General features: G+C 49.7%; 1 protein-coding gene across 1 annotated transcript in view; it reads right to left on the bottom strand.

Annotated features, from left to right (window-relative positions):
* Positions 1 to 11,622: 11,622 nt before the first annotated feature.
* The window catches only part of FAM222A (family with sequence similarity 222, member A), a 48,955-nt gene continuing 33,540 nt past the window's right edge, over positions 11,623 to 27,037 (bottom strand). The window contains exon 2 of the mRNA XM_006870440.1: positions 11,623 to 12,899. Coding sequence (XP_006870502.1) covers positions 11,623 to 12,899 — 1,277 coding nt within the window. The remainder of the gene's footprint in view (positions 12,900 to 27,037) is intronic.

The raw sequence follows: 27,037 nt of genomic DNA, 5'->3' as shown, positions 1-27,037 counted from the left end.
AAAAAAGCACAGGTAAACATCTTTCTGATATTCTCTGCTTTCAGCCAAGTTTCATTGGTTGTTAGGTGCCATTAAGTCAGTTCCAATTCACAGCAACCCTGTGCCCAACAGAAGGAAACACTGCTCAGTGTTATGCCATCCTCACAACTGTTGTTACGCTTGTGCCCATTGCTGCTGCCACTGTGCCAATCCATCTCACTGGGGGGTCTTCCTCTTTTTTGCTGACCCCTGTACTTTATCAAGCATGATGTCTTTCTCCAGGAACCGATCCCTCCTGATAACATGTCTGAAATATGAGAGACAAAGTCTCAGCATCCTCACTTCTAAGGAGTACTCTGGTTGTACTTCTTCCAACATAGACTTATTTTTCCTTCTGGCGGTCCATGGTACTTTGAATATTCTTCTTCAACACCATAACTCAAATGTATCAATTCTTGTATGGTCCTCCTTATTCCTTGTCCAACTTTCACATGCATATGAGGTGCATCTTAGTCTTCAAACTGACATCTTTGCTCTTGAACAAGAAGTCTTAAGCATCAGATTCACTTAATGCAATGCGTTGTTTGATTTCTTGACTGCTGCTTCCATGAGTGTTGATGGTTGATCCGAGCAAAATGAAGTCTCTGATAATTTTAGTCTTTTCTCCATTTATCATGATGTTATTTACTGGTCCAGTTGTGATCGGTAAGTATTTTAAGTCCTTTTCACTTTCAGCAAGCAAGGTTGTAACATCTGCATATCACAGGTGGCTGTAATCATCTGCATATTGCAGCTGTGTTGGTAGGAACATGGTAAAGCTGGTGGGACTATAGTAATGTTGGTGAGAAGAGTAATACTAGTGAGGGGTTAGTAATGCTGGTAGGAAGATGGTAATATTGATGGAAAGTCAGTAATGTTGGTGAGAAGATAGTGAAACTAGTGTTGTTAAGTCAGCCATCAGGTCGGTTCTAACTCATAGTGGCCCTGTATAGGGTTTCCAAGGAGTGACTGGTGGGTTTGAGCTGCTGACTTTGTAGATAGCAGTCCAGTGCTTATCCTACTGTGCTACACTAGAATTCCAATACTAGTGAGGTGTTAGTAATGCTGATGGGGAGATAGTAGTATGTATGATGGGAAGACAGTAATGTTGGTGGTGTTGTTAAATGCCGTCAAGTTGGTTCTGACCCATAGTGACCCTGAACAGGGTTTCTGAGGCTGTAAATCTTTATGGGAGCAGAAAGCCTTATCTTTCTCCCGTGGAGCAGCTGGTAGTTTTGAACTGCTGACCTTATGGTTTGCAGCCCAAGTTGTAACCACTATGCTACCAGAGCTCCTTAATGTTAGTGAGAAGGGATTAAAAACTAATGAGGGAACAGAAATGCTAGTGGGGAGATAGTAATACTAGTGAAGGCCTAGTAATGTTGGTCGAAGTAGTAATGCTGTAGGGAGACATTCATGCTGCTCGGGGTGGTGAAGCTAGTGGTGGGGTGGGAGCAGAGCAGTGGAGATGGACAAGGATGAGGGTGACCATGGTGAAGATAGTGGTGGCGATTGGAGCGTTGGTGTGGTAGACTGTGTGTGTGTGTGGAGGTGGACCTCCTTGGGTCCCTGTCTGCCTGCTTCCCTCTTCCCCAACCTTTCCATCTCTGCTCTGTTTCCGCCTCCACCAGTGGCTTCACAGTCCCATTAGCTTGGGGTGGGGATGAGGGATGGCCCTCCATGGGTGTCCCTCTACCCGCTTCCCCCTGAGGGCCTTTATGCCACCTGGACTTGTGAATGGCTATGTTTGTTGAGTGGAAGGCAGCCGGGGTGACATTTGCTGCCAGTCCAGCTCCCAGGCAGTTCCTGGCATGGAGGGGAGATTCCCCCAAATCTCCCCTCCTTCTCCCTCCACCCTGAACCCAAGGAATCTGCAGCTAACAGAAGCTGGGGTTCCGGGCCTTGGCTCTGGTTGAAGGGGTTTTCTGTCCTTCCTAAGCTTCAGTGGAGAAGGGTTTACGCCTGTGTGGGAATAGCAGTGGACTTGGAGTCTGTAGATCCAGATTTGTACCCTCTGTCCATCCCTTGTGTTGTTTTGTGAGGACTTCAATCAAGTCACTTTCCCTTACCTGTTAGACCCACCTGTGATCCGAGTTCAACTCATGGTGACCCTCTAGGACCGAGCAGAACTGTCACATAGGGTTTCTGAAACTCATTCTCACCACTCACGTTAGAGGGATAGGACGCAATGACTCAAGGCATGTGAAGGAGAGATGAGATGTAGCTAGCTAGCTGCCATCGAGTCCACTCTGAAGTCACATTGTTGCTACACCTTAGCCTGCTGCTGCCACTACTGTGCCAATCCATCTAGTTGGAGGGTCTTCCTCTTTTTTCCTGACCCTTCACCCTACCAAGCATGATGCCCTTTTCCAGGAACTGATCCCTCCTGATAATATGTCCAAAGTATGTGAGACAAAGTCTGGTCATCCTGGCTTCTAAGGAACGCTGTACTCCTTCCACAACAGATTGGTTTGGCGATTATTATTTTTTAGGTGGTGTTGTTAGGTGTCATCAAGTCAATTTTGACTCAGCGACCCCATGTGACAAGTAGAACTATCCCATATGATTTCCTGGGCTGTATATGATAAGCAATGAACTGTGAACCACAAGGTCCATGGTTCAAGCCTACCAGCCATTCTGCTGGAGAAAGATGAGGCTTTCTGCTCCAGTGAAGATTTAAAGCCTCAGAAAGCCTATACAGAGACGTTATGAGTCATAACCAATTCGACAGTATTTAATGACAGTCTTTATGGGAGCAGATTGCCAGGTTTTGTCTTGGGGAATTTGAATCACCCACTTTCTGTTAGTACTGTCAGATTCCTTAATAACCTAATGCAAACCATTAGTGCCACCCAAGGACCTTACAGATAGCAGAAGAGGTAAGTAGAAACTGGGCAGGCCAATAAAACCAGACGTCTAGTCCGTTCCTTATATACCCTTTACTATCCAGTCAATTCGGACCCACAGCAGCTATGTAAGACATAATAGAACTGCCCCAGAAGGCTTCCAAGGCTGTAATAGTTACAGAAGGAGACTACTGCATCTTTCTCCTGAGGAGCAGCTGGTTCTTTTGAATTGCTGACCTTTTGGTTAGCAGCCAAATGCTTTAACTTGTGTGCCACCAGGGCACCTCATTCTGTATATGAATTTCATATTATATTTTAGATGAGGACACTGAGGGTCAGAGAGGCACCTGGCTGATAGTTGTGGAGGTGGGATTCGAACTCGTACTGAAGAAGAAATGCTGGTCTTGAGGGGTGAGAGATAAGGCAGGTGCTTTTGCAGCTAAGACTCTATTGTCACCTGCCACTTTTACTGAGCCTCTGAGACTGTCAGCTTCTTTTTAGAACCTTCTCCCTATGATCACACCCTTAACTTTATTCCAGTAAGGATTTCTTTTTATGTGTGTGCATGTGCACTTAATAATGATAAAGCACTTGTATGTCACATTTGACAGGAGCACTTTTCCCCCCTCCAAGTTTAAAGCACTAGTGGGAAATAATTAGTGCTGTTGGAGGCAAAAACAAAGGGACCCCCATCAGAAAAGACAGTCTCTGAACCCCTCGGATCTTAATTGAACAATTACCTCTTATGCCTATGAATAGTTCATTATTACATGCCCTGTTATTATTAGCTGTTATTATTGTTTTAGATGAATGCTGGGGATTTTTATTTTTTTAAATCAAAAGCCATTTTCAACCTAACTGTTCCTCTCCCCGAGTGTGTGCTTGCAACAGTTTCCAGTGTTGTAATCGGCAGCTTCCAGGTTTCACCCAGATAACAGCAACTTCTCATCATTTCTGTTGTACAGGCGGGGCGGTTATTAATTTTTGACTTCCTGGTGAATGCATTTACATGAGAATTAAGCACCTCCCACCTCTTATTTTTTAGGAATCCAAAGTCATTGAGGGCAATGTGGAGGCAGATCTTTGTTCATTCCAAGCTGATAAGATAGAAACAAAGGAGAGGGTGAAGAAGAAGCCAGAGGGTCCCTGGTGACACCAACAGTTAAGTGCTCCACTAGCCAAAAGGTTGGCGGTTGGAACCCACTCAGAGGTGCCCCGGAAGAAAGACCTGGCAATCTGCTTCCTTCCTCTCCCTCCCCCATCCCCCATTGAAACCCATAAGGAGTGAAGTTTTATTCTGCACTCATGGGGTCAGCATGAGTCAGAACTGACTCAGTGATCGCTAACAACAATGATGGAGCCAGAAGATAGGATAGAAGCAGCTTTGGGGCAGGTAGGTATTTAGACAATGAACACTCAAGCTCCAGAAGCAAGTGGAGCATTGAGTGGCAGGAGGCTGGGACAGGAGGAACCAGGCAGGGAGTCTTACATTCTTGGAAGGAATCACCAAAAAGACAGTGAGCATGGATGGGGCATCATCATGTGTTAGTACTCTGCCAGGTGTTTGGCATTCTGATCTCGGGAATCACGTGCAGGCATGGCTGCGTTTGGACCTCCCAGCAGTGGTGGTCTCTCTTCCTTATTCCCAACACCTGCCCTTGTTCAGGGTTCTCCGATCTCTGCACAGCTGTGGACCTCCTGAGCCAGCCTCTGTGGTGATTTCTCTCACTAAGTGTGGTTGTAGGCATAGTGAGAGGGGAAGTCGACTCTGGGTGCTGGGAAAGGTTCATTGGACCATAATGTAGCGGGTTGAATAGTGTCCCCATCAAAATCCAGATCCACTTGGAACTTCAAATGTGAACTTAATTGGAAAATGAGTCTTTGCCAGTGTAATTTGTAAGGATCCAGATGAAATTGCACTGGGTTAGGGTGGGTCCTAAATCCATCGACTTGTATCCTCATAAGAAGAGTTTACATAGAAACCCAGAGAAGGGAGTGATAGGAAGACGAGGCAGAGATTGGAATATGTGTCTAAGCCAAAGAATGTCAGTGATGGCTGCGAGCCACCAGAAGCTAGAGGGAGTGTAGTCCTGCCAGTACCTTGATTTCAGACTTCTGTCTTCTAGAACTGTGAGAGACTAAAATGAGCGCAAACAAAACAATTGGGAGAATGCTGTAGGAATGGGCCAAGATTTCATTCAGATAGATAAGTCTGCCATGAGCCGGAGCTGAGTTAACAGCAACCACCAACTACAGTTTGTGGTACTGCAGCCCTGGGAAATTACTGACACTGTAAGAAATAATGTCTTCTCCTTTGCTGGATACTGTCCGTTCTGCAACTGTAACAGCCGTTTTTGTGACCATGAGAGGGCATAGCAGAGCCGGAAGCTGGAAGAATCTCAGGTCTTTGATGACTCCATTGAGCCGCTGAACTAACCAACCAACCTTTGGGCTTCTTATGATTATTGGACGTAATACATTTATCTTCTCATATAAATAAGTTGAGTCCGCTGTAGGATAAGCACTGTGCTACTAACCACAAGGTCAGCAGTTCTAACTCACCAGCTGCTCCTCAGAAGTCCTTTTCAGGGTTGGCTGTGAGTCAGAGCCGACTCGACACTTAGCAACAGTGCTGCAACACTTGTTGTTGTTATGTGCCGTGGAGTCGGTTCCGGCTCATAGCGACCCTGCACGGGGTTTCCGAGGCTGTAAATCTTTACGGGAGCAGAACGCCTCATCTTTCTCCCGCAGAACCGCTGGTGGTTTCGAACTGCTGACCTTGTGGTTCACAGCCCGATTCGTAACCACTACGCTATCAGAGCTCCTTTGCGGTAACACTAGTCACAGGAAAAAAACCTCCACGTATAAATGGGACCGCACAGTTCGAACCCACGTTGCTCAAGGATCAACTGTAAATTGTATGTGGATTTTTGACTACAGTAGATCCGTGTCAGTTGGACTTAGCATTTTGGCCTTCATGTGTTCATGCTCCAATTCTCCACAGCACTTGGCTGTAATGGTTTCTCTAACAGGTCAGAACAGAATAGATTGGAATGGAGCTGGGTCTCGAACCCAAGCCTCAGATTCCAGCTCCCAGCTCAGGGCCTCCTCAGCACCTCAAAGTCCTCAGTGACACCAGAGTTTCCCTGGGTGGATCAGGGTGGGACTGCTGAGGACCTCGGATTGGTCACCAGGGGGCGCTGTGCTCACACCCAGGGGCCTTTTTCGAAAAGGCCTGAAGGACACTTGGACACTTGGAACTTCGGAAGTGGTGTGGGAGAGTCCCCAGTAGAGCTAGGTGTGCCCTGAGGCAGTGCCCATCTCCCTTCCCCAGCCTAGAGCCACCTCAGGAAATCCAAGTTCTAGGACCAAGTTGCTGTGTGACCTCAGGCAAATTGCCTCCCCTCTCTGAACCTCAGTTTCATCATTTGCAAAATAGGGCTACTCATCCCATTTCTCAAAGGAGCTCTGGTAGCGAATGTAGTGGTTAAGAATGGGGCTGCGAACCGCAAGCTCAGCAGTTCGAAACTACCAGCTGTTCCGCAGGAGAAAGATGAGGCTTTCTGCTCCTGTCAAGATTTACAGCCTCGGAAACCCTATACAGGGTCGACTCCACGGCACATAACCACCACCACCATCTCCCTTCTCAAGTGAGGGCTTTCTCTCTCTTTCTGAGGGTCTTTTTCCTTTGAGTCTAGTTCTATATGGTGGATAACGACCAGTTCAGATATGATGGACCCAGAAGCAAGGCCACTGCCTCCAAGCCAGGCTTGTCCTGCTACAGACTCAACACCTCCTCCTTGAGGTTAGTAGCCCGACTCTTAACCATACTATGAGAGCTCCGTCCACCAGCCCTTTAAGGATTAAGGAAGTGCGCAGGCACAGTGCGCGTGCGCAAGCCGGCTTCAGCGGAGTGAGGGGACTTGCTTTTCCGTTCAAGTCAACTTCAGGGGCTCAAGTTGCAGTCCTGAGCTTCGCTCCCGGAAATGGTAGAGGAGTGTTCTAAGGACAGCGAGGTAAGTCAAAGACACTATAGCAAGGTGTTTGTTTCTAACACCCTCTGTCTCCGTGCTCAGTCCCCTTCACGCAGCCACTGATTAGTGATTGGGAAATGGGGCGACCATCTCTTGAGTTGGTTGTTAGGATAGTTAAGTGTCATCGAGTCAGTTCCGACTTATCACGACCCTGTATCGGGTTTCCGACCGTAAGAGATATCATAGTTGGGATTCTGGGCCAGCCACACGTGTCTAGAGATGTGAGTCCCCCCCCCCCCCAAACAGAAAGCCCTGGTATGCTGTTGTAGGATATGCACTGGGCTGCTAACTGCAAAGTCGGTGGTTCAAACCCACCAGCTGATCTTTGGAAACCCCATACAGGTTTGCTATGAGTAGGAACAGACTCCACAGAACTCAACCACATGAGAGATGAGATGGCAGATTCTCCCCTGGGCTTCCAACAAGGGAGAGACCCAAGGCTAGGCCTCTGAAGGCCATGTTTGGGTGTTGGTGGTTGTTTGATATTCTCCACACAGTACAGCAGTCAAGAACTCAGACTGATGATATGGGCAGGCTGGAGTTCAAACCCAGCTGCATCTCCGTCCTTAACTGTGGTTTTGGGTAGTGATTGTATATCTTTTGAGCCTGTGAGGCAGTGCTTTATTTATATTTCTTCTAGCCGTAGTCTTTGTAACTCCCATTAGACCACGTTTTCCTGATGGGTCTGGGTAATAGAAGGTGGGGGAAGATGATGATGAATTATGTTTCAGTTGTGAGTGATTGTTAACGGGGCTAATTATAAAAACTTGGAGCTCTAAAATGAGTCGTCTGAGAAGCAGGATGGAGGGTGTCACTACCCTCAATAAAGAACTAGATGTGGAACAGGTCCTTTGGGGCCTGAGTTTCCTGAACATTGAACCTCTCAACCTAGGGACAGAAAGCTGACAGCAGAGGACCGAGCAGTGGGCTTCCCAGTCCACCGAGCAAATAAAATGGAATGTCTTTAGTTAGGAAGCTTACTTGTGGCATGGGGTTCCTCCAAGCACTTAATCAGGGGAGCTAGGTTTGCTGACCCACAGAACTAGAACCAGAGGTCTTTGGGGCTGAAGTTTATAGTGGAGTGGAGTGCCTTTGGACATTTACCAGCAACCCTAAAAGAGCTTTGTGACATGGTTTGAGCAGGGCAGTGGTCAAGAGACCCATGGCTAAGAGGCCAAGGACCAGCGAGAGGCCTGCCTGTGGGTATGGCTGGAAAGAGGCTGTCCTGACTGGAACAACTGTGCCCTGACTCGGATTATAACTTAACTTCTCTGATAAACCCCTTAACTGTAAGCTTGGTGTCTGATAAACCCCGTAACTGTAAGCTTGGTGTGGCCATTGCAATGAATTACTGAGCCCAACTAAATGGTAGAGTGTGTTGGGAGGGATGGCTGGAGTTGGCATTTGGTAGTCTCTAGATAGCTTAGTTGACTCTAATATGTGTTAAGCAGCCCAGCTGCTGCCCTGCCCTTGGCTGTGTTGGGAATCCTGATTGTACTTCTCTGGGCCTCATGAGGCCACAACATCTATATCGTGTCAGATGGCTGTGAGGACTAAGTGGAGTTCCTAGTCTGTGTACACTAACTTGTTGTTAGCTGCATCAGGTTGACGCTGGCTCATGACAACACCACGGGACAGACTAGAATTGCTTCATAGGGTTTCTTGCCTGTACTTTTTTTCTTCTTCCAAGGTAGCTCTGGGTGGATTTGAACCTCTAACCTTTCAGGTATAACTGTCTGTACCACACAGGGGCTCCTTCTTCTTGTTAAGTGCCATGCAGTCGGTTCCAACTCATAGCAACCCTGTATAGGGTTTCTGAGGAGTGGCTGGTGAGCTTGAACCTTGTGGTTCAAACCGACCTTGCCGTTCAGCACATTAACCCACAGCGGCACACCTGGATACCAGGGGCTCCTCTCCTCAGGTATTTTCACTGCCCTTGACCCTGGGGTGGAGTTGCCCTGGGTACTCTGGTGCCCAAGGTGGACTATGGGCTGTTTATGTGTATGGGGTTGGGGGGTGTAGGAGAGAAGATGGGTATCTTGAGGCAGCCTAAACCAGGGCCTGGGGTTCCACCAGAAACCTGACTCTTTTTACTCTCCTTGTGGCCTTGTTTCAGGTTCGCCTAGTCCTCCTCTGTAAAAGGTGGATGTATTTATGTGCTTGATGGGTTGTTGTGAGAATCAAGGCCAGAAAAGCATTTTGCCACCTGTCTGTGGTTTCCCCTGGCAGCTCGTTACCTGTGCTGCGTGCTGCTCCCCAGGGCTGGCCTGGGCTGCGTTGATGGGCTTGGCTCACTGACTTGTCTCAAAAGTCTCCCTTGGAGCCTGTTTCTTCCTTTATAGTAAGACAGTTCTCCTGAGAGCTGGGTGCTAAGTCCCGCAAGCTCCCAGGGACCCGGCAAGGGTGAGGCCTGGCCCTAAGGAGGCGGAAGCCCCCACCACAGGGTCCTGTTTTGGGTGGCCTCTCTCTCCCCACCCCTGCCCTGGACCTCCTCGTACCAGCTATCTGGACAGATTTGTCTGTGTGAGGAGTACCCACAATCAGACTCGGGAATCCAGCCACACTGAAGAGGGAATGAAGCGAAGGCGGGGACAGGCTCTGGGAGAGTTTGTACTGTGGGGCTTGGATCCCAGCTTTGTCATAGACTTGCTGTGTAACCCTGAACAAATTACTTCACTTCTCGGAGTCCAGTTTCTTCCTCTCGACACCCCCTCCTTGCAAAAGCTTTGTGAGGCTCCAACTAGAGAGAGTGGACATGAAAAGACCCAACACACAGTAACACCCGAAAAATCAAACCCGCAGCTGTAGAGTCGATTCTGACTTGAGGGGACCCATGTGAGAGAGAAGTGCTCCAGGTCATTTTCTGGCTGGTAGCCCTTACTGAAGCTGATTGCCAGGCCTTTCTTCTGTGGTGCTGCTGGGGGAGTTCCAACCGCCAACCTTTTGGTTAGTTTGTTGTTGGTAAGTGCCATCAAGTCAGTTCCGACTCATAGGGTTTCTAAGGAGTGACTGGTGGGTTTGAACTGCTGACCTTGTAGTCCAGTGCTGATCCTCCAGTGTCACACCTTTAGGTTAGTAGTCAAGTACAAACTGTGCCCCCTAGGGACCTCCAGCAGACACACAGTAAGTGGCTGGTAATTGCCAAGTTTTGTGGGATAGGGCTGTTCTCAGGGACGGTCTCCTCAGGTATCTGGGTTGGGGTATACTGGAGCGTCTGGCCTAGCTGTGTTTGGGATGGCCAGCAAGGTGGCTGGTGTCCAGCCACTCTGGCCTGTCACCATTGAAATCTGCAGCATGTCAGGCACCAACAGGTGCTGGGGAGGCATTTAATGATGGAATGAGGGTGTCATCCCCAAAGCTGCTCGGCACTGCACAGGGACAGCACTGGAGGTCCATGTCTGCTCGTGCCATGACCCAACAGTTAGCAGCCTGTGAGCTGGGATGCAAACAGGCAGTGACAGTGTCCACCTTTACAGAGATGGAAGCCAGTGAACCCCCAAGTGCCCAGTACCCCTAGCAGGCAGGGACCAGGCCCTCCTGGCCAGCTTCCCTCAGGCTTTCAAGGCAGGGGCCAGGAGAAGCCCGGCTGCTTCCCTCCAAGGGAAGAAGTGAACGAGAACCCGAAGCAATCCAACAGCTGAGACGCCATCTGTGTTTTCTTTTTTTCTCTTTGCTTTTAAAACAATATAGTGCAGACTGCACTTCTCACAGTAGAATATAATGGTCAATTTTAGTATAAAAAAAACATTCTCAGAGATTTGTAAATGCACTTAGTGCTTGAACAGGCCTTGGAGAGATACAGTACCGCTTCCGGAGCGCCAAGGGGGGGCAGGGCTTGGGTTTCGGGCCCTGGGGACCTAGTGGGGGACCCCTGCCTGTCTTCCCCTCCTGCTGCTGGAGGTGGGCCTTGGAGGTTGGTTTGCAGGAAAGGAGTCAGTTCCCCAATTAAGACCAGTTACCCCCTCGCTAGTTTCAAGGAGACCCCTGAGGAAGGCAAGATGGGTTATCTCTAAATGGGTCAGATAGTGGGCCCCTGTGGCACCTTTGTGCAAATATGAAAATGGTGCCCCTTCCTCAAGATGTGGAAAATTATTGTAACGAATATCCCTGTCCAGGATGCGCGTGGTGGTGTCTCCTTGGCTGAGGTGCCCTTGTGCAGTGTACAACCTGCACAACTGTGCCTGGCAGCCCTGTAAGATGTACTGGGGCTCGGGGAAGAGGGTAGTCCAGGGTTTGGAGACTGGGGGTGGGATTCTGTTAGGAAGGATGGGTCGGGGAGAGGAGGGCCAGGGAGACCAGTAGTCCCTGGGGCCTCCATCAAAGTGGTCTTGGCCTAGATTGGCCGGTCGGGGGACAGTGGGGGTCCAGGCCCCCTTTCTTCCTTTTCCAGGGGGAGAGGAGCCAGCTCTCTGACCCCACCCTGACTCAAGAGCGTCACATTTCCTTCCGTGTCCCCCCGTTCCTCTTTTCCAGTGGTTTCTCTCTCCCTGCCTCTTCCAGCGTGGATGGAGGCAGACACAGACACAAGCAGCTTCTTCAGGCCCACCTGTGTCCTGGGCAGCTGATGGGGGAAGGGTCTGGGTGCATGAGGTCGCCCTGCCACCCCCACCCCCAGCCTGGCTTCCCTGTGGCATCCCGGGCACTCTCAGACACAGGGGGCTGCCCCATGGCCTGCCTACCCCTCAGCGCCCTGTCTGTCTGTCTGTCTGTGTGCCGGGCAGGCCTTATCTGTAGACGGGCAGGCGTATGTGGGCATGCTGGTGGTCGAGCAGCCGGGGCACGGCCACCGTCTCATAGCCCTTGCCCAGCATCTGCTCCTTGATGCAGGGTGGCCGGATGTCATTAATGAGGTACTCCAAGGACTGCAGGCTGCTGCTCAGCACCGAAGTGTTGCACATGCTCCGACTGGGCAGGCCTGGGAGGGTGTCCACGGGGGGCCCTGCCAGTGCCCGTGCCACCCCCGGCCCTAGCTCCGTCACAGTCACCGTTGCCGTTGGATTATAGCAGTCGCTGGTGGGGGTCACCAGCACACTGTTCCAGGGGGCTGCAAAGTACTGGCCCACGGTGAAGTTGGCAGGCAGTCCAATGCCACAGTTGAGGGGCGACCCACTGACCCGCTCATAGGCCCGCCCCCCGCATGCCTCAGGGGACTTGCTGGCCACCGTGCCACCACTATAGGCACGCAGTGACTGGGGCGGTGGTGGGGGCGGCTTCTGCGGCCACAGCAAGTAATCCAGGCCACCGTCTGAGTACCCTGCAGGCTTGGTGGCCCCGGCCAACGTCAAGGCCGGTGTGGTTCCAGGGCCCAGCTCAGTCCCTTTCCGGCAGTCAGGCAGCCCAGCAGCCGCCGAGTAGGCCATGCTGGGGAAGCTGGGCACTGGACCGTGCTTAGCTGGGCTAGGCTGGGGGATGGCCACACCCTGGCAAGCTGCAGGTGCAGCGCCTGGGGCCTGGCACTGCTGGTTGAGCTGGTAGAGGATGCTGTGGATAGAAGGGAGGTTGGAAGGCGGGAGGGGCAGGCCACGGCCAGGCAGGGGGATGACGGAGGCGGCAGTGACGGCTGCGGGCAGGCCAGCCAGCGGGGCAGGTGCCTCAGGTGGCTTGGGGTAGGCCAAGGGCCCCAGAGTGCTGGGTGCCGGGTAGGGTGCAATGCCCACCTGCACAGCGGCCGGCGACAGCTTGGTCCTCTTGCCCTCAGCGCTCTTGAGCACACTCTTGGCAGGCCCAGTGGGAGCAGCCACGCTGGAGGAGGAGACAGCAGCTTTGACGATGGCCAGCAGGCCCTGGTAGCCACTGGCGTGCTGTGGGTAGGGGCTGTAGCGCTGGCCGCTGGTGTCATAACCGTTGACAGTACGGCTAAGGTGCTTGTGCTGGGGTACCCGGATGTTGGTGGGGAAGATCTTGATAGAGAGTGGGCTGTTGGCCACCTTCTCAGCATACGCATCCAGCTCGGCCGGGCTCGGGTAGCGGGAGGAATGCATGGAGCTGGCGGCTGGCTCGCCTGTGGAGACAAGGAGGAGATGAAAGCACAGACCTGGTCCCTCCAATTCCCTTGCCCATTGTTCCCTCATTCCTTCCTTCTAACCACAAGGTCGGCAGTTCAAACTCCCCAGCTGCTTCTCAGAAACTCTATACAGCAGAGATGGGGAGCCTATTTGCTGCCCAAATTTATAACATCATTCGCAGACCAGACAAAATGATCAAGTTAAAAATTAACCTGCTATATTTGGTCAAACATTTAATTAACTCACCCCTAATGTGATGGTGTGGTGCTGTGGGTTAATGCGCCAGACTGCAAAGCTGTTTGAACTGCAGGGTTGGCAGTTCAAGCTCACCAGCTGCTCCTTGGAAACCCTATACAGGATTGCTATGGGTCGGAACTGACTCGATGGCACTTCACAACAACAACAACGTGATGGAGTCCTGGTGTGGCACTGTGGATTAATGTGCTGGACTGCAATGTTGGCTTCAACCACAAAGTCGGCAGTTGAAACTCACCAGCCACTCCTCGGAAACCCTAAACAGGGTCATTATGAGTCAGAACCAACTTGACGGCACTTAACAACAACAGTGCCATGGCTGAAACTGTGGTTGCCTTGGCAGGGCCACACCAAATGATTTCATGAGCCTATGCGGCCCAAAAGGAACTCTGGTAGCGTAGTGGTTATGAATCAGGCTGTGAACCGCAAGATCAGCAGTTCGAAACTACCAGCTGCTCCACAGGAGAAAGATGAGGCTTTCTGCTCCCGTAAAGATTTATAGCCCCAGAAACCCTGTTCAGGGTTGCTATGGGTTGGAACCGACTTGACAGCATTTAACAACAACATACTGCCCAAGGACTGGACATTCCCCACCCCTGCTACATAGGGTTGCTGAGTTGGGACTGGCTCATCAGCACTTATCAACAACAACAGATTTTTAAGCCTTTTACTAAGTGTAGACTATGTCAAGGAGACTGCACATAACATACACGGGAACTTTCACAAGCAGAGTATGCCTATATAATGACACCCAGGCCAAGAAACAGAATATGGCTAACCCCCCAACAGATGCCCCTTCCGGTCACTAGCCCTCCGTAGTTAACCGCTCCCCTGTCTTCTACTCACGTGGCCTGGTGGTGCCTGGTAAAAAGGAACCCTACAATCTGTGCTCATTCGTGTCGGGTTTCTCTTCCTGTCACATAACGTTCATGAGGTCCATATAGTCTCCTGTGTAGTGGTTGGCTGTTCTTTCTCATTGCTGGGTGACGACCACAATGTGTTCATCTGCTCTGCCGCTCACGGGCATTTGGACTGTTATGTAAAACGTCTTTTTTCTGTTTTTAAATAACGTTTTATCAGCTTTTGTTGAAAGTTTACCTAGCAGGTTAGGTTCCAACAATTTTTACGCAGATGGTTCAGTGAAATTGGTTATGGCATGTGTCCTGGTTCCCATTTTTAGTGAATTTTACTGGAGAAATACTCAGAAGTGGTCTCTCTGGTTAGAGGGGAAGCCTATGTTTAACTTCAGGCGTTCCAGTGGGGAAATGGTTCAATGCTTCCCTGCTAACTGCAAGATCAGCAGTTTGAACCCGCCTCTGTTCCACAGGAGAACAGAGTCTGCTCCTGTAAATATTATTACAGACTTGGAGACCTTGTGGGACAGTTCTACTCTGCCTTACAGGGCTGCTCTGAATTGGAATCAACTCAAGGATGTACAACCACAGCAATATGCTGAGCTTTGGGAGAAAAAAAATGCCCAAGCTTGCCAGAGAGACTGTGTCTGGGTTAAAGGCTCAGTAGCAGAGCAGAGCTTCAGTGGCTCATTGTTCTTGAGGACACCTGTTGTCCTCTGTCTTGATTAAACACCGTCCTTGTGGGTGTCCATTCTTTCTATTCCCTTACTCATCTTCTTGGCGCTTCCCTTTCCTCATCTGGAAAATAGGACGAGGGGGACCTGCCATCTTCACAGGATGGGTAAAGCGGGTTACTATATGAAGAGAGCTTGGTGTCTGGTGCAAGGGGGTGGGCATGAGGCTGTGCAGGTGGGGACTACTGCTATATAGGCTGGTTTTCTTCCCTATGCTCAGCCAGAGAGAGAAATGAATTTCTGATGTGTGCCACTCAGATGGGCTTAAGACGCAGCAGCTGAGTGAACAAAACAAAGCCGCCACAGAATGCTGGATGCGCTAGGTGTCTTACATATACGAAACAGGCTGATATAGAGAAACCAAAGATGAATCGTGGTTACCACGAGTGGGAGGAAGGGCGAGTTTTTGCATTTATGGTAATGGTGCAGGGATCCTTGGGACAGGATAGGAAGACTGGTTTGCACAACTTGAAGAACGTACTCAATGTCACGGAATTGTACATGTGGAAACTGATGAAGGTATTTCTGTGTATACTTTCACCATATACATCAAAGTGGTGGGTGAGGAGGGGCTTGGGCCCCACCCCCCAAGAATTCCTGTCACTATCTGCAGGACCAGTGTGGTGGTGCCCACTCTGCCCTTTGTTGTAAGCCGTCCACATGCAGGCTGTCCATCTGTTCCCACTGTTAGGGGTTACTTGCAGGCAGACCCATGATCCCTAGACCCTCCTGGGTGGAATGGAGGGGGCTTTGGAGCTGGCCAGGCCTGGGTTGCATCCTGCTTGTGGGGCTGTGTGGTCCTGAGTGGAGTCCTTGGGCCTGCTAACCTTTCATCAAGGTTGTTGGTTCAAGTCCACTGAGAGGCTCCTAAGGTGACAAACTGATTCTGAAAATCAGCATCTGAAAACCATGTGAAGCACAGTTCTACTCTGATACACACACGGGGACACCATATGATAGAACTGACTAGGTAAATGGCAACATTTACCTAGCATGTTTCCCCTCCTAAGGCAGATCGTGCCAGATTTACAAAGTGGCTTTGAGAAGTGACTGTACCAAGGCCCACATGGGAGTCAAGTACCCAGTGGTTGCTGAGGAACTGTGACCTGTCTGGGCACTCGAGCAAAAAGGTTCCTCTGAGGTCTCTCTATAGCACACTTACTTCCTCCCCTCCCTGCAGAGGGGCGGGAAGCTTGGGAGAGCCTCAGTTTTTTCATCTGTATAATGGGGATGCCCTAAGGTAGCTGTGAGGACCTGCTAGGTCATGCTAGTGGGGCAGGGGAGCAGAAGCAAGTGCTGAGTGAACGTTCACCATCCCTCCACCAAGCTGCCAGGGCAAGAGGCTTCCTGGGAGAGAAAAGGGAACTCTAGTGGGTGCCAAACACAGACCCCTATCATCTTCCCAGGTCTCCCCACCACATGGCCACACTTCCTCTTCTCAGAGCTTTACCTCCAAGTCCCCATCCCAGGTTCACAGCCAATATGAAATGAGGGAGTGTGGGGACCTGGGGGGGCCAGCTAGGGCAACTTTCTGAAGACATGGTCTCCAAGGGGAGTCCTGGGTTGTTGGGGAAAGGAAGGGTGTTGACAAGCATATCATCGCAGGTGGAGAGAACAGTATGAAGAAAGTACAGAGGTGAGGAAGCAGGGCCGGGTGGGAGCCAGCAATGCTAAGAGTGAACAGGAAGCTGGAGCCATGGGGTGGGAAGGTGGGGAGGGTTCTGCTCCCAGAGGTCACTTGGCAATATCTGGACTATGTCTGGGTATCCCACCTAAGGGTGAAATACTAGTGGCTGTCGCCCACGACAAAGGATTGCTGCCGCTGCAATCAAGTCGATTCTGCCTCACAGTGACCCCAGGCGTCAGACAGAACTGCTCCACAGGGTCTGAAGGCTGTGACCTTTCCAGAAGCAGACTGCCACCTCGGTAAGGAGCTCTATGTGGGTTCAAATCAACCTTCTGGCTAGTAGTCACTTAACCTTTTATGCCACCCAACAAGTCCCCGCAAAGGACTGCAGCCTCCAAATGTCAGCAGGGCCTGGGTGGAAAATCTTGTTCTCAGGCATCACAAAGCCCTTGAAGGTTAAAAGCAGGGAGGGCCAGGGGCAGACTGGCCTGCAGGTCAAAAAGATCATTCTGGCAACCTTGAGCAGAATGGATGTGGTCTAACTGGGCAGACGGCAGGGAGGCAAGCAGAGATCACAAAGCACCCCTGGGAGGCTGGGGCTGCGCCCCTCTGTCTTCACCTGGACCGGGCAGGTAGACCTGACCCTGGGTCGGCTACTGGCCCCTGTTCTGGGGTAGCCCCTCCTAAGTGGCCTAAAATAAACTCGGTGTGGAGAATGGAAATGTCACTTTGGCCAACGGGGGAATCTTTCTCCGAGATTGGATTTAAACTACATTATACAAGCAATTTCATGGGCACTTAGCGCCACTCGGAGAGTCCCGCAAAAAAGGGCCCAGTTCTCCATTTACCAGCCGTAAATCAGCAGTTGCTATAATGAGCACAAAAATGTCACTTTTATGCAATTTTACAGATGAGCAAAACTGGTGAAATTAACTGTGGTAACCTACTATAGTCAGCAAAAGCGGCGGCTGCCGGGGGGGAAAAAATGATATCTGTATGTATTTTTGTTCCTCTTAAACTCTCTTCCCAAGCAAGTTTCTGCCAGTGTGGTGTGAAAACTCATTTGTCCTCACCATTATACTTTCATTTGGAGTTTATCTTGAATATCCAATGAGCCACCAACTGTGAAAATGATTAAATCTACAAAATCTATCTAATGGATGGAATAAATTAGGTGTTTAAAACCTTAAGGAAAAGAAAGAAAAAAAAGAGTGATGCTTCTCTAGTTGCCTTTCATTGAAAGAAGGGGTCTGTCTTCCCCCTGTCTGGTCAGCAGGCCTCAGTAAGGGCGAAAGGTCTCTGTGCTTTGGTTGGAGTTGAAGGTGGTGCCACCGGTGCTGAGCACTCAGTATGTACAAGGCTTGGTGCCCACTGCCTTTCTGGACTCCTCTTTGAGGTGAATGGTGGTGGGGGGCCTCCAGGTGCATTCTGGTACTTGGCAGCCAGCCTCCAATAGGTCCCACCATATTCCCTCACAATGGTTGTTACCTTGTGGCTTATACGCTCTTGGTAGTTCCCTGCCACAATGAACAGGGAGGTGAAAGGCATTGGGGTGCCCTTACCCCTAACCCCAGCATCAGCTCAGTCTGGGAAAGCAGGCATGGAGCTGGAGGAAGGAGGAGCTGAAACCTCCAGCCACCAACTCCCACCCCCAGTGTAGCTTTCAGCTGAGCACAGGCCCGGCTGTCACCCAGACTACAGCCTCATTAGACATTGAGCAGAACCACCCAGCTAAGTCCCTTCCGGAGTCCTGACCCCAGGAACTGGGAGTGCGGATAAATGATTGATGTCTTAAGTTGTAGGGTCAGTAAGTTACACAGCAGTAAATAACTGATGTTGTGTGCTGTCCAGTCAGTTTCGACTCAAGGTTTCTGAGAGCGGATGGTGGGCTTGAACTGCCAACCTTTTGGTTACCAGCCCAGTGCTTATCCTACAGTGCTACACCAGGGCTCCATTTTACAGATGAGGAGCTTTCTGTGGTCACACAACCAGCAAGGGGCAGAGCTGGAATCTGACTCTGTTCATCTATCTCCCAATTTATCTTAACCTGCATGAGCTAGGCAAGACTTGGCCTAAGGCAGAAGATTCATGAGACTCTTCCACCTTCATCCTTAGGATTCAAAATCAGTTGCTTTCTACTTCATTCCAACTCCTGGTGACCCATGTGTGTCAAGAGTAGAACTCCATAGGGTTTCCAGCAGTTTATCTTTTGGAAGTAGATCACCAGTCCTTCCAAGGTACCTCTGGGTGAACCAAACCTCCAGCCTCTCAGATAGCAGCTGAATGCGGTAAGCATTTGAACAACCCAGGGATGCCTCCACAGAATTGTTGTGAAGTGCCGTCAAGCTAGTTCCAACTCATAGCGACCCTGCGTAGGGTTTCCGAGGAGCTGCTGGTGGGTTTGAATAGCTGACCTTGTAGTTTGAAGTCTGCTGCTAATCCTACATACATAGGCACACCAGGAATTACAAGGACAATCCCAGGAGAGACCAAGTCAGCCAGGAGACTCAGAGAGGAGGCTGAGTTACTGGGCCAGGTAGCTCTCCCACTCTGGGATCTTGCCTTGCTCCCAAATGTTGCTTCTGGGCAGTCCTCAGCATCGGTTGGAGCCGTGTGTTGGGCTTCGCCTGCTTAATGCTCTGCAGTGCTTGGGGTGTGAGTGGCCCGATTCCCAGTTGCCCCCTGTGAGTTGTTGAATTTGTGGCCCCTGCTTTGGTCCTTGTTCCCTAACGGAGTGTCTCCTGAGCCCCCAGGATATGCCCTTGTCCAGCCTTTTCACCAGCATGGGGTCCTCACCTTAGCTCATCCCCTGGAGCCATGAACATTCAGTACAATGCACAGTCCCATTTAGTCTGGGGTGGCTTCTTGGTGGGTCCCTCGGCCCCAGAAGGTGGCAAGGACGTGAGAAGTCAATGGTTATAGAGTGGACATGGCTTTGGGAGAAGGCCTGTGGCTGCATGGCTCTTTGTAGAGCCCCAGGGCCCAATGCGATGCTGCTCCCTCCCAGAAACCTTTCCTTCCCCCGTCCCCGGTGGGTGAGGGGCCCCTACTTGGGGTTTCAGCAGCATCTGGACTCCCCTATCTCCACACAGCATACTCTGACTCCTGGGGTTTGTCCTGCTCCCCCACCAGCCTGGGTCTCACCAGCTGGCATGTCCACTGCTATGTCCCACTGCCAAGAGGACATGCGGTAGGTACTCCTCAGAGCTGTCAGAGGGAAATGAGTGAGAGGCCATGGCCCCTGGTCACTGCTGGTCACAGTGCATGGGAGGCCAGACCCCATGGAGAGATGACTTCCGGAAGCCTACATCCAGCCCTGTAATCATTTGACATTTACCAAGCCCCTCCTGTGTGCAGTCCCCCCAACAGCAGGAGTCCCTGCCCACAAGGAGCTGACATGCTAGTTGTTATGTATACCATCAAGGACATTCCAACTCACAGCCACCCTGTAGGACAGAGTAGAACTGCCCGACAGAATTTCCAAGGCAGTCTCCTTTGCGGAAGCAGAATACTACATCTTTCTCCTGTGGAGCGGCTGGTAGTTTCAAATTGCCAACCTTTTGGTTAGCAGCTGAGCACTTAACTGCTACACCACCTAGGTTCCCTGACATTTCAGTTATTATTAAGCGCCATCGAGCCGGTTCCGACTCATAGTGACCCTGTATAGAGTTTCCAAGGAGTGGCAGATGGGTTTGAACTGCCAACCTTGAGTCTCACACTGACCTGGCAAGGTAGGAGGAGGCAATAAATAAAAAGGCTATATAACCGGTCAGAGTCCTGGTGTGGCGCTGTGGGTTAATGCGCCAGACTGCACAGCCATTTGAACTGCAAGGTCGGTAGTTCAAGCTCACCAGCTGCTCCTCAGAAACCCTATATAGGGTCGCTATGGGTTGGAACCGACTCGATGGCACTTAACAACATATAACCTGTTGGACACTGACAAGCCCTCCCCACAAGGATAAAGCAGGTGTGGTCATCTTAACAGATGCTCACAAGCTATGACACTCCCTCCAAAAATTGTGGTGTCTAACTTTTATCCACATGGTGACTCAATCCTAATGAAATTTTTTTTTCTTCCAGATGTCAATTTTTATTTTAGTTCATTGAACTAGCACAATTAATTGCAAAAATATAGCTCTAGAAAGCAAAACTGAGGAATATGGTACCTTTCTTGCCCTTTCTTGTAGAATAGTTTGCTACTCGTCTCTGATCAAACATTTCATAGTTTGTTTTTTTTTTCCTTAAATGTTTTATTGTGAATTATGTGATAGTATACATGGGAGAACATTAGTTTTACATTCATTCTATCGTATATCATCTCATTGCCATGGTTACAATCCCCTCCATGCAGTCCTTCCCCCCAGACCCCCCAGGTCTTCAGCACACAGTCGCTCTCCCTCTCTGGATTTAAAGTCTCCAGCTGCTCCATCGCTCCACGTCATCATCTCTGCCTCCATTTCAGGCATCACTGCTTCTCTGGGTAGGGTCCCGCTCTCTGCTCTTCTCCCTTGATGCTCCTAGGGACCTCTGCTTCTAGACTGAAAAGTCAGTCACTCCCCTCCTTGCTATAAAACGTCTACGTTTACATTTCCGACCCTCACAGTCAGTCCTGATAACAATTATTCACTGTTGTATCACCAGAGACCTTTCTGCATTTCATTGCATCAGCCCCGCCTAGTCAGATTGAATACTACTCACTGGAGATTCTACCTTCCTCCAGGCCCTCTGTATCTAGGTTCCCTCTTGAAAGCTTGTAAGCCAGTCACTTCTTGCCTTTGTAGCCCTCCACCCCCCATTTTGGATAGCCAATGTCTAAGTTGCCCATCCCTGTCTATTCTGTATGTGGAGGGGGTGGGAATGATTTTTGCTTTAAGGATTTGTTCCCTCTTTTGAGCTACTGCTTCCATAGGTGTGGGTCAAGTTCATCAAATTGTATGAGAATACTTTTTTTTTTCCTTCTTCTTTTTACTTCTGGTTGAGCTCCGATCATCCAGTCATCGAAGCCAGGACAAGTAGGTATTATCTGCAAGTGTGGGTGCTCTTATGCACATGCCCTCTCTTCTTATCAGCTGGACACTTCACTCTCCACTGTAGTCCTCTGTGGCTATGTCACTGACTCTGGGCCCAAGGGTCCCCAGGTCTTGCCACACTGCTGGCCAACCAGGTCTTCACCCGGGTTCACAGAAGTCTATTGAATGTTGTAGGGCTTAGCTCACCGCTTCATTGCTGTTTTTCCCTCACTTCCCCTTATCGGTGTCGAGCGTGGTCACCAATCACAGCGTGTATTCCCATTGAGTCTTAGTCTTGGAAGGGGTTTTTCTCTGAGGGGACCTGACCACTTGCCTTGATGTTCTAATGAAGAAATTTTGCAGTGGAATTTTATTGGTATGTTATAAAAGGCAGTATGGCATCTACCTGGAGAGTTGTCTCAAGGTCCATCCTTGAAACCCATTCACCAGATTGTCAGGAAGCCCAAGTCACATGGGAAGGCCATATTTGGTGTTGAGGCCTCAGCCCACTGCCAGCATCACCCACCAGGCAGGTGAAGAACAAGCCTTTGGAATGGCCCAGCCTCCAACCTTCCAGTCTTCAGCTGAGCCCACACCACCACCACGGGGGGGAAGAGACAACCTCTTCCTGTTTTTGTTCAAATTTGTCATTTCATGCCACTATGTTCTGGGGCAAATTTTTTTTTTTTAAGTGTTTAATTTGAATTGAGTGATTAGTTTACATGGGGGAACATCAGTTTTACACTTGGAGCAATTTTTTATGCAGCCATAGTTAACTGGCCACCCCCCAACTGTCAGGTTGTCGTCTTCTGGTGGCTTGCGTGTTGCTGTGATGATGGAAGTACTTCAGATACCAGCAGGGTCAGCCATGGTGGACAGGTGTGTCAGTGGAACTTCCAGACTAAGAGAGACTAGGAAGAAAGGACTGTTGATACACTTGTGAAAATTAGTGCCTTCTGGATGGCAATTGGACAATATCTGACACAGTGCCGGAAGATGAGCCCTCAAGGTTGGAAGGGCTTCAAGATAGACAGTGATCACACCATGAAATTGAACACAACGTGTTGTGGTAGTGGTATTAGCTGTTGACTCGATTCTGACTCAGGGCAACTCCATGTGTTGCAGAAAAGAACCTTTCCATAGGTTTTCAAGGCTGTGACCTTTCGGAAGCAGATTGCCAGGCCTTACTTCTGAGGTGTTTCTGGGGTTGTTAGTAGTTAATTGATTAACCATGTGAGCTTGTGTCCCAGTGCCCAGTTCGGATTCTGGCTCACAGCAGGCATTAAAACCATGTGCTAGGTGAATGAAGTATGAGGTGTGCTGGCACATCCCCTACTCTGCTGGTTCTCTCAACCCTTCCAGTCAGTCTCAGCGGAGATGTTGCCCTCCTACAGGCAGTCTTCTGTGATTTGCTCCCCTGTCGTGTACCTGTCTGTGGGCTTGTTTCGGGGGCTAGATCTGGTAGGCGTTGGTGGGCAAGCTTGACCTTTCTCTCTACTCTGGTGCATGTGAGAAATGAGGTGTGAATGACACACAGCCCAGAGAAATCCCTGCTCAGAGGTGTTGAGAAACTACGGGAGCAGACACTGGACTTCTCCTGGCAGATTCGAGGTGCTCACACATGCACACAGAGGGGCGCCCACCCTGAGCACTGGCGGCCATTTCCCCTGTCCCCTCCCCGCCCACCGGGTCCCCCATTAAAGCTTTGTAAGGAGATTTAAAAGGCTGGCTGGCAGTACAGCCGGTGCAGTCACAGCCGCCATTAAGTTAATGTTATGGGCCTTTTACAGGTGCGTTAAATAGATGCGGTTATTAACGAGTATATTAAGCCAATTAAAACCAGTCCTTTGAGTAGGATTTAATGTTGCTACAGGGAGACAGGCGAGCAGATGGACACAGCCGTGGCTGCCTCTTGGAATCCACAAGCAGCGGCGGAGGGTGTGTGGGGGACTCTACCGTGGTAACTGCAGAGTGGGGACTCCCAACTGGGCTCTGGTCACATGGGTTTGATGGCTTTGTCACTTAGTATGTGGGTCTCATTTGTCAGAGGGGATGAAGGGCTGTTGAACCATCTATGAACACTGTGTGTTCAAGTGGTAGGTGGAGGTGGTGATGGGGGTAGGGAAGGGACACCAGCCCAGTTGTCCTGATTCCATGATCCAGAGTTCTTAATGGACCCCAGGCATCTATTGTGGATATAAACCAGTTCCCTGGGGATTGCCCAGCCAAACACAGGAGGCAGACTCTCCCCCACCCTGATACCCACTGTGCCTTGTGAGGTATATTTGGGGGACTAGCCCATTTTGACAGAGGAGCGGACTGAAGCTTGGAGAGGGAAAGTCTCCACCTGCTCCAGGTCCCTGGCTAGAAAATACAGGTTTGGGACTGGGTCTTGCTGACTCCAGAGCTGTTGTCTGGGTCACTCTGTGGTCCCAGGCACCTAATGACTCAGTGGGCATCCCCCTGTGAAGTTGATCTCAGTTTTTCCAATGGTGAAATGGAGTTGTGGCTTTTCCCTAATAGAGAATAGAGGTAGGAGAACTAAAGGCGTGCACCCATTAGGTGTTCAGTGAATGATATCATTGCTCACACTGGTGCAGACCCTTGTGTCTGACCCTCCTCTCTAAGGCTCAGGAGTCAGTGTTGAAACAAAATCTGTGCCTCTAGGACAGATGGGGTTCTGGGCGTGGGGCCTGTCCAGCCCTGCCCCAGCCATGGTCCCAGCCCACAGGGAGGAGCAGTCCACATCTGCATTCCCCTTCCCTGCCACACTCTGCCCTTGGAGGTGGCAGCCTCCTGAATGCTCAATTAACATGACACTAATTAGCTGGTGGCACCAGCAGAATCCTTAATGAATCTGCCCAAGAGGGGGTGGGGAAGCATGGCTGGGTCAGGACAGACACAGCTGTGCTCTGGTCTGGGAGTGGTCTGGGGGTGGGAAAGGCTGCTCAGCCTCTTCCCGGTTGTTCCAGGGACCCTGCCCTGTCCCCACGTCCTGGGTGGCAGCTTAGGGCCTTTGGGATCACACCCCCTATGAATCAAGGTACCCCAGTTACTAGCTGGTGACCTTGGAGCAAGTGATCTCAGCTCCCTACCTCTGTTCTCCCAAGGTGGGGGTGGGCTTGAGGATGGGATGAGAGTGCAGCATCCAGGGCCTGGTGCGTAGTTGTGAGCTGCTGTTGAATTGGTTCTGGGCTCATGGTGACCCGATATAACAGAACGAAATGTACGAGCTCGGTGTGTGGTCGCTGGGCCAGAGGGGTCACCCAAGGGTGGTGGTTACCAACTAGGCACTGCGTGGTGAATGCTGACTGGTATCTTATTCTCGGAGCCCATGTGACACGCTTATATACATGCATTCATGCTTAGGGGCACATGCCCAGATATTCAGGGGCATCTGCATACTTGTAGTAGGCTACATGTGGCTCTTCCCTCTTCCCCAGGACAGTCCCCTGCAGACCTCTGAGTAACCAAATGGTCCCTGTGGGTACTTTACTCCCTCATCAGAACTTTCCTGCCCCAACCTGCCTCCGTTTTCCATGCCTGTGTTGCTCCCAATGGGAGCTTACTCCTCTGGCCTCCTCCACCCTGGCCCTGGTCTGTCTCACTAAGTTTGCTGCACTGATGATTATCTGTTGTCTTTGCCCTTTGGAAGTGCTGTCTGCTCCCTCTTGTCGTCTTCCCCTGTCTCCCTCCACATCTGTGTGGGTCTGATTCATCTACCTCTCCACCAACTGCCCCCTACCCCTGCCCTGCAGCCACTACTGCTGGGCTCTTGCTCCATCCTGTCGGTCAATGGCTCTTTGCCTGTCCCTGCACCTAGCTTTCTGCTGCCTCATCTGTATCCTGGACACAAGTCCATTCTAAGGGCTGCACACACTTTGTATGTGGCTTGTCTTGACTGTATGTGGGTGTATTTTGCTGAGTCAGTTTTATTTTTTACTTGTGGAAAAAAAATATATCTATATACATATATAACATGACATTTGCCCAGTCAGCATTTTTCAGGTGTACAATTTAGTGATATCAATTACTTTGCTGTATTTTCCTATATAATGTACCCATGCATATAAAGCAATAGGAAATTTACGTGCAAGGGAGTTGGGCAGTTTGCAAAGACGTATAACACGCATGTTAGTTGTATAAAATATGGTATTCACATGTGTTAACTGTCACCCATAATCCTTACCAAACTACTCACCATTATCAACAGAAATGCACTGCTTCCTAAACAGTGACTCCATTTCCCCCTCCTTCCCACCCTTGGGAGCCACCAATACTGTTACTTTGGTCTGGATAAATCTGCCTGTGATTGTTTCAAATACGTTTTTTGTTCTTTATTTCATATATGTATTTGTTCTTTAGTGATTTATTTAACTCGGCATAAAACGTTTCAAGCTTCGTCTGTGTTGTGGTGTGGATCGGGACTTTACTTTTCTATGTGGCTGACTAGCATTCTGTTGTATGTAGGTACCACATGTGTCTACCCGTTCCTCTGCTGGTGGACGTTTTTTCACCTTTACGCTGCCATGAATACCGGAGTGCATGTTTCTGTTTGAGTCCCTGCTTTCAGGTCCCTTGGGTACATATAAGTGAAGTTGCTGGGTCACATGGTAATATTGAACATCCGAGTAGTGGGTTATGCATTGGGTTGTGCTGCTGTTTGCAAGGACTCCATGGGAGAAAGATGAGGCTTTCTGTGCCCATAAAGGTTGAAGCCTTGGAAATCCTATATGGGGTCACTATGAGTCAGAATCGACTCACTAGCACTTAACAATAACAACAATGGTAGTATTATGACTTTCTGAGAAACTGTTGAACTGCAGCTGTACCATTTTGCATTCCCACCAGTTCTGTATATCCTTAGCAATATTTGTTTTCTGTTTTTAAAATTGTAGTCATATTCATGGGAATGAAGTGGTGTAGCATCTTACTGTGGTTTTAATTTGCCTCTCTCTAATGATGTGGTGCTGTAGGGTATGCATTGGACCATTAGTCAAAAGGTTGATGGCTCAAACCCCCCAACCACGCCTTGGAAGCCCTATACAGGGTCACTGTGAGTCAGAACCGACCTGACAGCAAACAATAATGACTAATGGCGGTGAGCATCTTTTGATGTGCTTTGTGCATTTGTGCGGTGTCCTGTTTAGTGAATGTCTAGTCAACTTCTTTGCCCTGTTTGAATGGGCTGTTTATTTTCCTGTTGTTAAGCAGTTGTTGTTACAGATCCTGGATAGTATCAAATTCTTATCCAATACATGGCTCCCCAAAGTTCTCTCAAATTCTGCAGGTTGTCTCTATACTTTGTTGCAAAAGTCCTTTTTGAACAGAATTTAAAAAAAAAATGTTTTTAAGTCTGATCTAGTTTTTTGTTGTTAGTGCTTCTGGTATCAATTTGTTTTTTTGTTTTTTTAAGTTTTGTGAATTGAGTGATAGTTTACATGGGAGAGCATCAGTTTTACACTCATTGTTTCATTGCAATGATTACAGTCTCCTTAGTGCATCATCATTCAACATATTTGCTTCTGTTCCCTCAGGTTTTTTGTTTTTTTATTAAATGTTTTTATTTTGGATTGAGTGAAAGTTTACAGGGCACATCATCAGCTTCACATTCAACCATTCATATAGCTTGTTTCATTACATTGATTATTATTA

The sequence above is a fragment of the Chrysochloris asiatica genome, unplaced genomic scaffold (assembly GCF_000296735.1).
Source record: "Chrysochloris asiatica unplaced genomic scaffold, ChrAsi1.0 scaffold00142, whole genome shotgun sequence".
NCBI lineage: Eukaryota > Metazoa > Chordata > Mammalia > Afrosoricida > Chrysochloridae > Chrysochloris > Chrysochloris asiatica.
This window is presented reverse-complemented; position numbering and strand designations above follow the sequence as displayed.